Source organism: Sinohyriopsis cumingii, chromosome 11 (assembly GCF_028554795.1).
Source record: "Sinohyriopsis cumingii isolate HCF-2022 chromosome 11, ASM2855479v2, whole genome shotgun sequence".
NCBI lineage: Eukaryota > Metazoa > Mollusca > Bivalvia > Unionida > Unionidae > Sinohyriopsis > Sinohyriopsis cumingii.
In genome coordinates this window covers 70280119-70295122 of record NC_142971.1, presented here as the reverse complement: position 1 = coordinate 70295122, position 15004 = coordinate 70280119, and the positions used below count along the sequence as shown (strand labels likewise).

The 15004-nt window shown below is 35.4% G+C and overlaps 1 protein-coding gene across 1 annotated transcript in view; it reads left to right on the top strand.

The window, feature by feature from the left end:
* LOC149788670 (uncharacterized) overlaps positions 1-15004 on the top strand; it is a 57907-nt gene that overhangs the window by 18405 nt on the left and 24498 nt on the right. The window contains exons 4-5 of the mRNA XM_089974746.1: positions 2490-2653; positions 6526-6653. Coding sequence (XP_089830872.1) covers positions 2490-2653; positions 6526-6653 — 292 coding nt within the window. The remainder of the gene's footprint in view (positions 1-2489; positions 2654-6525; positions 6654-15004) is intronic.

Here is a 15004-nt window from a genome sequence, read left to right as displayed (position 1 = left end):
CTGCATGAATACTATTTCACTGATCAAGAATCCCTTGACTTGACTTCATATTGTCTTGAAAATACTGCCTGAATACTATTTATCAAGAATCCCTTGACTTGACTCACATTGTCTTGAAAATACTGCCTGAATACCATTTATCAAGAATCCCTTGACTTGACTCACATTGTCTTGAAAATACCGCCTGAATACTATTTATCAAGAATCCCTTGACTTGACTCACATTGTCTTGAAAATACTGCCTGAATACCATTTATCAAGAATCCCTTGACTTGACTCACATTGTCTTGAAAATACTGCCTGAATACTATTTATCAAGAATCCCTTGACTTGACTCACATTGTCTTGAAAATACTGCCTGAATACCATTTATCAAGAATCCCTTGACTTGACTCACATTGTCTTGAAAATACTGCCTGAACACCATTTATCAAGAATCCCTTGACTTGACTCACATTGTCTTGAAAATACTGCCTGAATACTATTTATCAAGAATCCCTTGACTTGACCTCACATTGTCTTGAAAACACTGCCTGAATACTATTGAACTGGTCAAGAATCCCTTGACTTGACCCCACATTGTCTTGAAAATACTGCCTGAATACTATTTATCAAGAATCCCTTGACTTGACCTCACATTGTCTTGAAAATACTGCCTGAATACTATTTATCAAGAATCCCTTGACTTGACCTCACATTGTCTTGAAAATACTGCCTGAATACCATTTATCAAGAATCCCTTGACTTGACTCACATTGTCTTGAAAATACTGCCTGAATACTATTTATCAAGAATCCCTTGACTTGACCTCACATTGTCTTGAAAATACTGCCTGAATACTATTTATCAAGAATTCCTTGACTTGACCTCACATTGTCTTGAAAATACTGCCTGAATACTATTTATCAAGAATCCCTTGACTTGACCTCACATTGTCTTGAAAATACTGCCTGAATGCTATTTATCAAGAATCCCTTGACTTGACCTCACATTGTCTTAAAAATACTGCCTGAATACTATTTATCAAGAATCCCTTGACTTGACCTCACATTGTCTTAAAAATACTGCCTGAATACTATTTAATAGATCAAAAATCCCTTGACTTCATCTCACATTGTCTCAAAAATACTGCCTGAATACTATTTATCAAGAATCCCTTGACTTGACCCCACATTGTCTTGAAAATACTGCCTGAATACTATTGAACTGGTAAAGAATCCCTTGACTTGACCTCACATTGTCTTGAAAATACTGCCTGAATACTGTTGAACTGGTCAAGAATCCTTTGACTTGACCCCACATTGTCTTGAAAATACTGCCTGAATACTATTGAACTGGTAAAGAATCCCTTGACTTGACCTCACAGGATCATGAAACTACTGCCTTAATACTATTTAAAAAATCAAGCAGATATTAAGCTAAGGTTGCTGATTTAAAACAAAAATAAATAAATGAATGCATATCCAGAAAGGTTTTCATACACAGATGTAGATTTCAAAACTTAGTTTTAGACCTGTAAAAAATTTACTATGTAAAAACAGTATTTTCTTTGCATTTTTTTATGTAGATATCGTGAGATAACTATGAATTCTGATTCACGGAAAATGATAATGATAAGAGTTACCTTTTCTTTGCACACTTCCTTATATGCTATTCTTAGTGAACACAAAAATAGTAAAATATTATCCCACACTGTCTAAACAAACTGACATGCCTTTTATACCTCCTGTTGAATTCTGTGCTTGACAGGGAAACTTCTACCCCTCACTGGGTAGCAAGCGCAGGGAAAAATTATGCTAGTATGCTTGCAGGGGGCAACCATACTTTGCTATAGATATCAACAAAACTACACCTTAATTAACAATTGTAATTAAAAAGCTATATAACACAGAGTGTTAGCTAAGTGTGCATATACAACAAATTTATTTCTCAATAGTCAAAATTTGCAATACAAATACAAAAATTTAAAACAAGTGATGTCATAGGAAATCACTAACCATTAAGCGAGATAATGACGTGAGTCTACCAAATGTGCACAATTTTAAAATGAGGCTAATACCTAGAATATTAACACATTTGTTCTCGGCATTAGTAACATCAAGAAATTAGAGTTCAAAGGATGAATTATGATCACTTTATATGGGAATGTGAATTATAACCAGGAATCATGCCTATAAGCGTTTGGTATTGAATAACAGTAGGTATGCATGAATAAATTAATATTGACTGTCATTGTTGACAACACCCACCCACCTTGCTATGATGTCATGTCCCCATAGAGGCTCTAGTATTAGTAATACCATTAGGCTTCTTAACCAGCAAGGCTTTTTGATAAATGAACTTAATTTAAAACTGTTTTTTTTTTCTTCTTTTTTTAAATAGAGGCTAGACTTCCTGTGCATTTCAGTACAGTGTGTATCGGTAAAGGTTCTAGTTGATGGACATCATTTAATAGTAGACAATGCATTTTTTCTATTTAACATCAACAGCATGGAAATATTGAAAGACAAGATTGTATTGGATCCACAGTGGATGATTGATGCCCTCAAGTCCCTCATCACTGCTGAAATGTTTGTCCTGAGAAGCATCCCAGCTGTCGCTGACAAGTGGACAGAATTTAAAGAGAGTGGAAAACTGTTTCCAGAACTAATTGGTTTGAAATTTTCTTATTTTGTGTCAAAGCATTAGCTACTTATTAAGCCTATTGTTATATTCCATACCTGACAACCAAATATTCAATATGTTTCTAAATTTCCATTGCATCATTGATAAATAATTACATTGAAAAGTATTGCCCTCTCAAAAGTTGGCACAGTTATTACCTCCCCCTGACACAAATGCAGTAATGATATCACACATGTACTATCTCCCCTGATATGTAAGAAGAATTCAGATATCAGTCAGGTATTTCACACCTCTGATATGTATGCAGTATGACTTGAACAAATAACTCTCTTTTGTAGAAATTATAGAGTATAGTATTGCGATACATTGTGAAATAAACAGGAAATTTAAGAAATTAAAAGTCTAATAATTACCAATACAGTAAGCATAGTTATTATTCCCCGATCATAAAATTAATAATGAACGTTATTGGAAGTAATTATGAAAATACTATGCATTTGAACGTACAAGCATTATGTCAGCATATTTTCACATTTTTATTTTATAAGCCACATTGACCAAATGAAAAGTCTAATCAGTACTTATAGTGAAAATTATCAACAATAACTCTTGGAAAATGAAAAGTAGTTCTTTAAAATGATACATGGGGACCCTGTCCCCTTTAATTGTAATTCCTTATCTCATCACATGATATTTCACCATGATCAATACGTGAGGGACACAGCCCATTTTAATTGTAACTCCTTATATCCTTACATAATATTTCACCATGATCAATACATGAGGGACACAGCCTATTTTAATTGTAACTTCTTATATCCTTACATAATATTTCACCATGATCAATACATGTGGGACCCTGCCCCTTTTATATGTAACCCCTTACTTCCTACATAATATTTAACCATGATCAATACATGGTGGACCCCATCCCATTTAATCAGCACTCTTTAACTCCTTAAATGTGATATGTTTAAATCCTTTTGTCAATACTGAAATGGATTTATAAAGATTTGATTTCTTGTAATATACTAAGAAGTAAGATAATTCAGTGTTGCAGCTCTTCAGAAAGCTCTTATAAAAAATTCCCATGCAATCAATGAACACCTACATTAGCAACAGGTTAGTTTGTTCTAAAATGATATGGTACATAACAGCAATCTGGGCCTTGGTCAAGGGAAGTAATGCAGTTGGTAAATTTAGATAGTACAATTAGTTATTAATTTTAGTGGTATATTTCAGGTGTATTCAGATGAAAGATATCTGAAATAGTGTAACTTCAATGCCTTGCAATTTAAAATACTCACATGTGCTCCCACCATCAAGCCCCATTCCATTCGCCACACTTGCTGCTAGAGAGTTACTCAAGGGCCAAAATTAATGCATATACAATATGATATGTCTTCAAGTTATGATGCAGTATTGAAACATTGGTAAAACAGTTCTTACATGAAATTGTCATTGTGTCAGCAATCAGTATATATCATTGTAATAAACTCTTTAACTTTGCCTTATTTTCCAGCCTTTCTTCCATTTGTGAAAGTTAAAAAATTAAACTCATTCCATGTCAGTGTTGTTTGATTTGACACACTAGGTTGTTGTTGTTGTTGTTATAGGGTTTCGCCCATTTTTCAGCACACGATAGGCTATGCATTGTGGCCAGTATTAATGGTGGAGGAAGAACCTGGGAAAGCCCCGGAAACAACCACCGACCCACAAAAAGTTACTGGCAAGCTTTCTCACATACCCACATTGGCCGAATCCGAGACCCGAACTCACGCAGAGGTGAGATGGCAGTGATCCGTAATGGAGAGCGCCTTAGACAACTCGGGGTCCCGACACTCTAGGTAACATGCCTTGGTGATATCTTATTTGTTGACACTTTGCCATCCTAGCCCATGACTCTCATATCAATACAGGCACTAACAAATGATATACCAAACTGAAAAAGTAAGTAAATGGAGGAAAAGGGCAGAGCTGTGCTCTTTGACCTTCAATGCTGCCTAGAGTCTCAAGTGTGAAGAGGGAGGCAGGTGTTACGGGGGTTGCATTGAAATTTTTAAGCTACTTAGGAAAGTCATTTATTAACATAGAAAACAGTATTGTGAACATAAAAAGTTATCTTGTTTCCTGCTCATTCATTAGGATCTATAAACACTTAAATTTAATACCATTGTAGCATGGCATATACATTGTAGCAATATCCTATGTGTATACACCCACCATATGGATGGTGGTATTATGTCAGTTCAGCTAATACCAATATAATCCTGTACAATAGCCTTAGTTGTCGATGATCTAAATGTTATGGATGGCTTGAACATGGGCAAGGAATAGCTGAATTGATTTTGGGTTGACAAGCTCTTTGGTCCATGTTACTATGAATGAACAAGAAAAATCTTTTCTGCATAGCAACTCCAGTTCTCCACTATCTACAGAAACCAAACTGTGTGGATGTCATGCACTTGAGGTAAGAAAGACAGACTTTTAGGCACAGAGGGTCAAATGCCAAGGTCATTCTAACCTAAAAAAATACAAATGGTGTCCTCAAACTAACTGGACTTCTCCATCACCTGCAGTTACCAAACTTTGTTGCTTGCTTGTACATGATACAAGGAAAAGCCAATTAAAGGGCCAGTGTCATCATATCACGAAAATTTCAAACTTTCAGACTGGTGCAATAATGAGCACAATTCAGACAAATGAAGTAGGTGATCTTGCGTCTGATTGGCTGAGCTTGTTACTACTTTTGAGGCCGTTTTAATCAAACTTGGAATATTTGCTTCTCAGATCAAGATGGTTGACAAGTAATATCAGGAGTGAGATGTATACATATGTATAAGTTAGTATGTTTTTTATTGGCTGATCTTGTTTCCATCGTTACTGGAAGCCATATTTCTGATCTAATTTTGATCAGACAGTATGTTCTTATCATCGAAATCTTGAATAATATTGATGCATATTAATGGGGTGATCTTGTATGTGTGACTGGTTGATATTATTATATATTAATAGGGTGATCTTGGATGTGACTGGTTGAGCATATTGCATTTTAATGCAGTGATCTTGGATGTGACTGGTTGATCATATATATTAATGGGGTGATCTTGGATGTGACTGGTTGAGCTTATTGCATTTTTGGAAGTCATATTTCTGATTGATTTTGATGAAAATTGGAATATGATCTGTTTCCATCAAGATCTTCAATAATTTCAGAATCAAATGGGATCCTTGCAGGTTAATGAGACAGTCTCACATCTGATTAGCTAATAGGGGGTCCCGAGTGGCCGAGTGGTCTGAAGCGCTCACCATTCCGGATCACTGCTATCTCACCTCTGTCTGCGTGGGTTCGAGTCCAAGGCTTGGCTAGCATGAGAAAGCCTGGCAGTAGCTTCTCATGGGTCAGTGGTTCTTTCCTGGGTTTTCCAGGGTTCTTCCTCCACTAGTTATACTGGCTGCCATGTATAGCCTATCTTGTGCTGAAAATGGCATTAAACCCTAGAACAACAACAACAACAACAACTGATTAGCTGACATTGTTACTATTCTTCTAACCATAGAGTTGAACTGTTAGGTGTATTATTATCATGATCATTGATCCCTAAAGGTATGAGCAAAAGATAATGCATGTTAATTATGGCTATATCTTTTTTCATCACGGCTTAATGAAAGAGATAAAACTAACATCATATGAAGTTTGCAAGATAGTTTACACAGGATGTGTTCTTGCAATACCACACAAGTCTGCATTATGAAATAGTCAATTGTAATACATTTTGCAAGACAGATGAATGGTGTCAGGCCCACGTCTGCTCCTGTTTAATCTTATTATTGGTATATAACAAACTGCAATTTTGATATTATATTCTTCTGTAGCAGCTTTGTTTATCTCATTTTAAGATGCTCTCTGGACAAAAGAGCGAAATCCAGACTTCCATGACAACAAGGCACACATTTTGCTGCTCATGGAGCAGATGAACATCATTGCAAAGCCAAAGTCATGGAGTGAGGATTCATTGGAAACAAAGGTCAGTTCATACTGTAATGCTAAATTTTCTTAACAACTACTGATGCAGCAAGTAATGTGTAAGACTGGCTTCTGTGTGAAACAATGAGTATTACACAGTGTGTAATGTGTAAGACTGGCTTCTGTGTGAAACAATGAGTATTGCACAGTGTGTAATGTGTAAGACTGACTTCTGTGTGAAACAATGAGTATTACACAGTGTGTAATGTGTAAGACTGGCTTCTGTGTGAAACAATGAGTATTACACAGTGTGTAATATGTAAGACTGGCTTCTATTTGAAACAATGAGTATTACACAGTGTGTAATGTGTAAGACTGGCTTCTGTGTGAAACAATGAGGATTACACAGTGTGTAATGTGTAAGACTGGCTTCTGTATGAAACAATGAGTATTGTGTTTAAATAACAATTCTTACAGTGTTTAAATAGCTTCTGTGTGAAACAATGAGTATTAAATGGTGTTTAAACAGAAATTCTTTCAGTGTTTAAATAGAAATTACAACAGTGTTTAAATAAAAATTCTGATTGTCACATCTTTTTATTGAACTTAAGTTATCAGGATTTTACATGTCTGAATTGTACATGTTCCACTACCTTTCCAACTGACCAGGTGTATGGGTCATCACCTTAAGGTCATTTTCCATCCTGAGCTTTGTTCATGTTCCATTACTTAGACACAACATACACACCCACACTCATTCACACACTGACACTTAAACTCTCAAGTATTGTATGGAAGAACCACTCATTTACAAGCCCCAAGGTGTTTTGCATTGCCTGTTTGTTTCATTGATGCAGAAGTAAAAAAATAATGAGTGAAACCCAAAGTTGACAGAAGTATCCACTTTTTCTTCAACTCCCGAGTTCTGCTTAAATATAAATGTTGTTTATCATGTCCTACTGCTGTGCCTAAGGAACACGTTAAAGGGTGTGCCCAATTAATGTAATTGGTAAAAATAATTGTTGAAATATAGTTCTTGGGGGAAAAGACATGGAAAAGATAATAAAACAACAACTGAGTGAATTACATGGTTCTAACTACAGTGGAACCTGTCTTGAAAGACCACCCCTTCTGCCAAAACATAATGGTCTCTCATGACAGGTGGTCTCTCATAACAGGTTATAACACTATATAATCTCTAAATCTGTACATGGAGAACCTGGTCTCTCAAGACAGGCGGTCTCTCAAAGCAGTGGTCTCTCAAGACAGGTTTTACTGTAGTTAACATGTCAGATGAATATTGGAATGAAGGCAGGAATCAAACAGATAATTATCTTTATTTGACTAGTAATGTGTAAAAAACAGTTGGCCAAGCATGAAATTTGCAGGCTGATGTTTGAAATACTGGAGATTGATCTAACCAGTAGTTATCGCCCAACATATTTTATAATTGTGTAGCTTCAGCTCTAATTGAATTACTCATATGATTACTTTGGTATCGGTGTTAAATTCCATCTGTAGATCTGCTGACATGACTGAACCTGTGTTTTAAACTTTTGCACATTTTATTAAATGCTATTTTATCTCATCCTCATTTACATTTGAAATCTAACATCGTTATGCACTTATCTTTATGTAGCTAAATACAGTACGCACATTGTGGATATAAGAAACTCCATGTTTTAATAGCTAAGTCAATCATCCCAAGTTTGGGTCTGTCATGGACTAGTATAGTTGGTCATTGTGGATGACCACGTCATGACTGAGATTGAATAAGTTTTATTCTCCCCTGACCTTTTTTGCAGGGTGGCAGCAATGTATTTATAGAATTATATAATACAGGATATCCATTACATCACGTGGAACATTGTTGTCATTTGTTCTACAGTAGACAGTGCACATGCTGTTTTGTTTTGAGATGTACACAATGTTTTTTGATATTCATAGACTCTTTCACTAAGCATACATTAACATAAACTTGTTGTAAGGTATGAAGGAGAAATTTCTGGGAGAGATCCACTGGATAACACTTCTGTACCAAATAAACATATAACACATTGACCCTCTGTGTAACACTTCTGTACCAAATATAAATATGACATAATGACCAACTGTATTACCCCCCCCCCCATATGTATGCAGAACTGACATCACTCTGTGTCAGATATACATGTACATATCATATATTGACCCAATAACTGAATAGCATGGACAAAACATAATAAGACACACTACCTTAAAACTACTGTACAGGTCAGATATTCCAAAATGACAATGAATCGTTGATTATTATGTTCTTTTAAAATTAAATGTTTCTTTTTTTTGCAGTAGCAGTTAATTTCGCATTGGCATACATAATCATCATCATTGTCTTATCATCATCATCATCATCATCATCTCTTAAAATTGAACTGAAATGATTGCTATTATCTGTTGAAAGACGAATCGAGTCTGTTCTTGTGATTGTATATCTTGGTCTGTTCCTGAACAGTATGGTTGAAAAATAAAATCTTGCAGATTTAAAGATCAGAAAATCTATTGACAAACTGTAATTATGCTTCTGTGTGACAGACTTAAAAAAAAAATATTTCTAGATCATTGACTGTAGTACATAATCCAAATGCTTTGTTGAGAAACATGGATGCATTTTCACATTTTGTCTTTTAAAATATTTATCAGCCTATGGACTTCTCTGCATATCAGTAAACGCAGATTGAATAATGGATAGGTTTTGTCATATCAATGTTAAAGAGAATGAAAATTATATGAGCTACAGATGTATAAGGTTTGGCATCATGTGATGGAGGTTTATTCAAGCTTATCGATCTCATATGCTCAACCCAACAATTGAGAGAAGTTACTAACATATAAATCCTTAAGACACACTGATGATGACTTTTCATTACATAAATGTCAGAATAATGTAATTCATAACATTCGTGATGAATAAATACCACTGTTACTGGTGTTGGCCTTGTTTACTTTGCTGATTAAGTTTGGTTTGGTTTTTTGGGGTCTAATGCCATTTTTCAGCACATGATAGGCTCAACATGGCGGCCATTATATTTGAAAGAGGAAGAGCCCAGAAAAACCATCAACCCACTTTGGTCAATATGATACTGATGGAGGTGAGATGTGAGCGATCTGTAAAGGCGACCATCTTAGACTAATCGGGCAGGTGGGGCTCCAGTTGATTTGTCTTTTCTGTCTCTCCAACAGCCCAGATCAGTTAGAGACAAGACCTCAGGTTGCTGGTAGATCATTATGGGTTTCACACCATTTTTAACTCTATATATGAAGCCAGTTTTATTGTCAGAGTAAACCCAAAGTACATTTTCAGGCACCAAGTACCAGCTTGGTAGAACCAATGAACTTCTGCAAGTAACTGGTAACATTTGATGCCTGAGTGGGATACCACTCTGCAATAGAAGTCCAACAAACATAGAGTACAAGTCTCATACTAAGGACTAAAAGTGCGAGATCGCACCTGCTACTCCTGGATTCAAAGTCCAAAATGTCACTGAAATAAAACAAAATATGCAATGGAATATATGTTCTTCAAAAATTTAGTATAGGTTACTTGCAGTTTGCTGTCATTAAATCACTTATCTTCCCAACCCAACATTAAAATCACTTCTTCTTCCCACTAAACCCTAGGTAGAAATGATGTAACATAACATGCTCTTGCAGGGGGTAATGTTTGTCAATTAACACACATCAGATTGTGGATCATAATGTAATTTTTAGTTGCTAATGTTGTGGGTTGGTTGCATTTGAAGGTGCCTTCTCTACACCGATATATTCTTTACTGGAACAGTCCATAGTCCTATTTATTAGTTTTAAAATTTATCTTCATTCAGGTTGCAAAATTCAGTTACAGTGTTTACTTAATATAAAATTGTTTCAAATCTTAGCTCATGGCAGTATGCAGTAAGTGATAATTATCTTGGATGGATGTAAACTGATGCATTTCATCTGTTTGCTGTACTGATCATGCACCAGAAGAGTTTATGAGATGGCTTATTGCCAGTTGTCCATATTTTTTTTCTGTCTCTTCTCTCAAGTTTGTTATCATACACATTCTAAACTACTTTGAAGATTGGCATGAAACTTGACACACACACATATATGCACATACATATGCATGTACATTCATCTCCTTGTCTCATTGGTCCCAAATTAACATAATGGTGCTTGGTTGTCTAATGTATCCATCACAGCAGCCATAATGAGGGCTTATCTTTTCTGCTCCTGAATCTATAGTTAAAGCAACATGAACAGAGATGTTGCCAGGCCATGTGATTTTAGGTTTCTTGCAAAAATGATAAGAATCACACAACTATTAAAACCTAGTAAGGAACATTTGTAAAAGTAATCTGTGCTACTCTTGGTTTCTCCAACCCAAAGCGCAGCTTTTTAATTTAATTTGTTTAAATTAGATTGATCAGATCATTGTGTTTCTTTGCCTTTTCTCCTTGATCTCAATTAATCAAATATTAATGGAGAATATTGTTTGAATACAAGCACTTTTATGATGGAGATCTGTTGGTGTATTGCATTTATTATGGACATATTCTGATTGAATTATTTCCTGGAGTAAGCATAGTAAATTGATCCAATGATCATCAACTTGGGAAATTTTAAAGCACGACGGCAGTGTGTCATGTTGAAACAAACTATAAATGCTTTCTTTAGGAATGTCGGCAAGGTGAAAAGATGATTTGTTAAAGCCCCAATGCCGCCATTATGTGCAAAAGTCATATATGCCAAATCATCTGAATAATACTGAATCTTGAAAGAGGATGGTTATAAACATTGTTGGGATCCATTAAAACCAGATAAAATCCAGGTTTCTTCCCACCATAAGCCATGTAATTTCTTCCTCAAACTGAGACACCATGCTATTTTTCACCTGTGTATGAAATTAATCCAATGTTGACTGGCTATATCCATTGTTCGACCACTTTCAGTTGATAGTAAACATAAGTAACCAACACCACGCTATGTTGGATTGTCATCAGCCTAGGTTAAACCCTTCTGAGTGATCCAGCACCCAAGCTGATCACTAATACTCACTCTAGTCTTACTTTTATCTATTGCGTGCATTTTCTCATCCATTTTAAAAATCGGGCTTTCCTCATTCAATTTCCTCTCAAATCAATGTTTGTGCCACATCTAAATGTTGTTATTATTAGATCAGTCAGTAATGTAATTTGTCAAATGTATCATATAACTAATTTTGGAGCTTTCCTAAAAAATAACAAGTATTACACAGCATTTATATAACAATTATTACACAGTGTTTATATAACAATTATTACATGGTGTTTAAATAGAACTTATGACACAGTGTTTAAATAAAAATGCCAATTGTCAGCTGTTGTACCAAATGCTTTAAAGTGTGTGCCAAAGTAATATAAATGGTAAATATCATTCTAGAAAAAAAATTCCTGTAAGATGAAAGACATAAGAAATAAAACAGCAGATAAATGGATCTACCTACTTAATATGTGAATTAAATATTCGAATGCATGTAAAGATTAATTAGAGAATTATCTTGATTTGACTAGAAATGTGTAAAGAAACAATTGACAATCATGTAATTTGCAAGTTAATGTTTGAAATGCTGGGGATTGATCTAAACAAAATGTTTTTGTAACTTTAGTTTCAGCTTTTAATTCCATTATTTTACCCGCATTGGCAGAAACCTTACATGGTTATGTTGGTGTAGGTTTGAAATTCCATTTGTACGTCTGCCAACATGAAAGCATGTGCACATTTAATTTAATTCAATATCATTTTATCCCAACCTCTTTAGAATTGGAATATAACATCAGTATGCTTTTACCTGTATCTAGATAAATACATTATGTATGTTGTGGCTGTAAGAATCCATGTTTTAGCATTGTAAGTCAGTCAGCCTAATCAGAGGTCTGTCACAGACTAGATATAATAATGGTCCTTGAGGATGGCCACATCATGGCTAGCATTGACGGGATAAGTTGTATTGCACCCCCCTCCGGGAAGGTGGTAGCAATGTATTTATGCAAAAAATAGCATCCACTCCTTGTTGTTTGTTCTACAATAGACAGTGCACTAGCTGTTTTGAGCTGTTATATTTTTTATATTCAAAAAGACTCTCTCAATAAAATTGCACTAACATGCACACTGCATACAGTTGTTGCAAGAGATGAAATATACATTTCTGAGTGGGGCCCCGAGTGGATGAGTGGTCTAAAGCACTCACTGTTACGGATCACTGCCATCTCACCTCTGTCTGCATGAGTTCGAGTCTCAGCCTCAGCTAATGTTGGTACTTGAGAAAGCCTGCCAGTAGCTTCTCAAGGGTCGGTAGTTCTTCCCGGGGTTTTCCAGGGTTCTTCCTCCACCAATTATACTGGCCGCCATGTATAGCCTATCTTGTGCTGAAAAATGGCGTTAAACCATACAACAACAACAACATTTCTGGGTAATGAATCTTACGATACTCTTTTGGAGCTTCAGAGGATATAAAGTGCAAATAGTTTAATTTTTAAAAACATGGCTAAGAGAAATATGGTCTGCTTTTGTGAACAAACAAGATAACAGAATATTCAGTGGATTTATATGAAACGGTCCAGGGCATTGAAGCAGTCTAATTACATGATTGCATTGGCTATTCAATTATTAACATAAATATAACAATTTTTTTCCACTTTATTCTACTATTCATTTTATAATCCTTTTTTCAAAATCTTCTTGCACAGTGAAATATCAGAATCTGATATATATCATCTAGTCATCCACCGTACCACACCACTGTACCAAATTCTAGTTATCCAGCATACCACACCACTGTACCAAATTCTAGTCGTCCATCATACCATACTACAGTACTATCCTAGTCATCCACCATACCACACCACTGTACCAAATTCTAGTCATCCACCATACCATACCACTGTACCAAATTCTAGTCGCCCACCATACCACACCACTGTACCAAATTCTAGTCATCCACTGTACCACACCACTGTACCAAATTCTAGTCATCCACCATACGACACCTCTGTACCAATTTCTAGTCATCCACCATACCACACCACTGTACCACATTCTAGTCATCCACTGTACCACACCTCTGTACCAAATTCTAGTTGTCCACTGTACCACACCAATGTACCAAATTCTAGTCATCCACCGTACCACACCACTGTACCAAATAAGCTCTCCTACATTATAACATGCTAGTCTTTGTCCATAACTGCTGACCACATTATGTACTGAACAGCAGTATAGCGAAAAGAATCCAACATGTTGAGTGTACTTGTGTGTTGGGGGCTTGAAGTAAACAGAATGCCAGCCAAATGCATAATAATACTGTTAGTGTATGTAAATTATGTGTTTCTTCAACAGCTTGAAATTTATACATTTAATAAAGTTTGATATTAATATTTTACAAAATAAGCAAAGAATACACCACACTTTAGATTGCTTCCTTTCAACCCATATTGTCGTACCTATTAATAAAAATAATTATATAAAAAATGTTAACAAATATACTTGCATGTTTTAGTTTTAGTATACAGCTGTATAAAGGGCAAAGAGATTAAAATGTTGTAATAACTTGCACAAAAAGGATTAAATATTGGCTGCTGTTCAGGCTAATGCAGCCTGATATTAAAAGTGTTATTTACCACTTCAGCACTGTTTTGCAATTAAATAAATGAACTATCTGTAACAAGGGAAATTAGTAATCTCAAGTTCTGTTTAATCAATAAAATCTCTAGTTTTTGGTTAAAAACATAAGTTACATATGATGATCAGCGACTGTTGTTGTTGTTGTTGTAGGCTTTAACACCATTTATCAGCACAAGAGAGGCTATACATGGCGTCCAATATAACTGGTGGAGGAAGAATCCTGGAAAACCCCAGGAAGAACCACCAACCCATGAGAAGCTACTTGCAAGCTTTCTTATGTACCCACATTAGCCAAGCCTGAGACTTGAACCCACCATTCAGAGTTGAGATGGCATTGGTCTGGAATGGTGAGCGCTTTAGACCACTCAGCCACTCGGGAGTCCCCTGATCAGCAACTAAGTTATGTCATATTATGGGAAGCACACTTTTAGCAGGTCTTGACCATGGAATAAATTAAGAAAAAATGTCAGATGTACATACATGCATGAAATCCATTTCAAATTCAATGAAGTATGAAACAAACCTGTTTGTTCACAAAACATATTAATCTAAATAAAATAAACAGTATTCACTCACATTCTGTACGTTTACTACTAAAGTATTTCATGTTTTTATTATTTTATTTCAACTGGATTGTTCTTGTATTTTGTTATTTTAGCTAATTTGGTAATATTTATCAAGTGTGAAAGTTTCAAGGGCCCAATGTCCTAAGTTACTAGCCCAGTCAGTCTT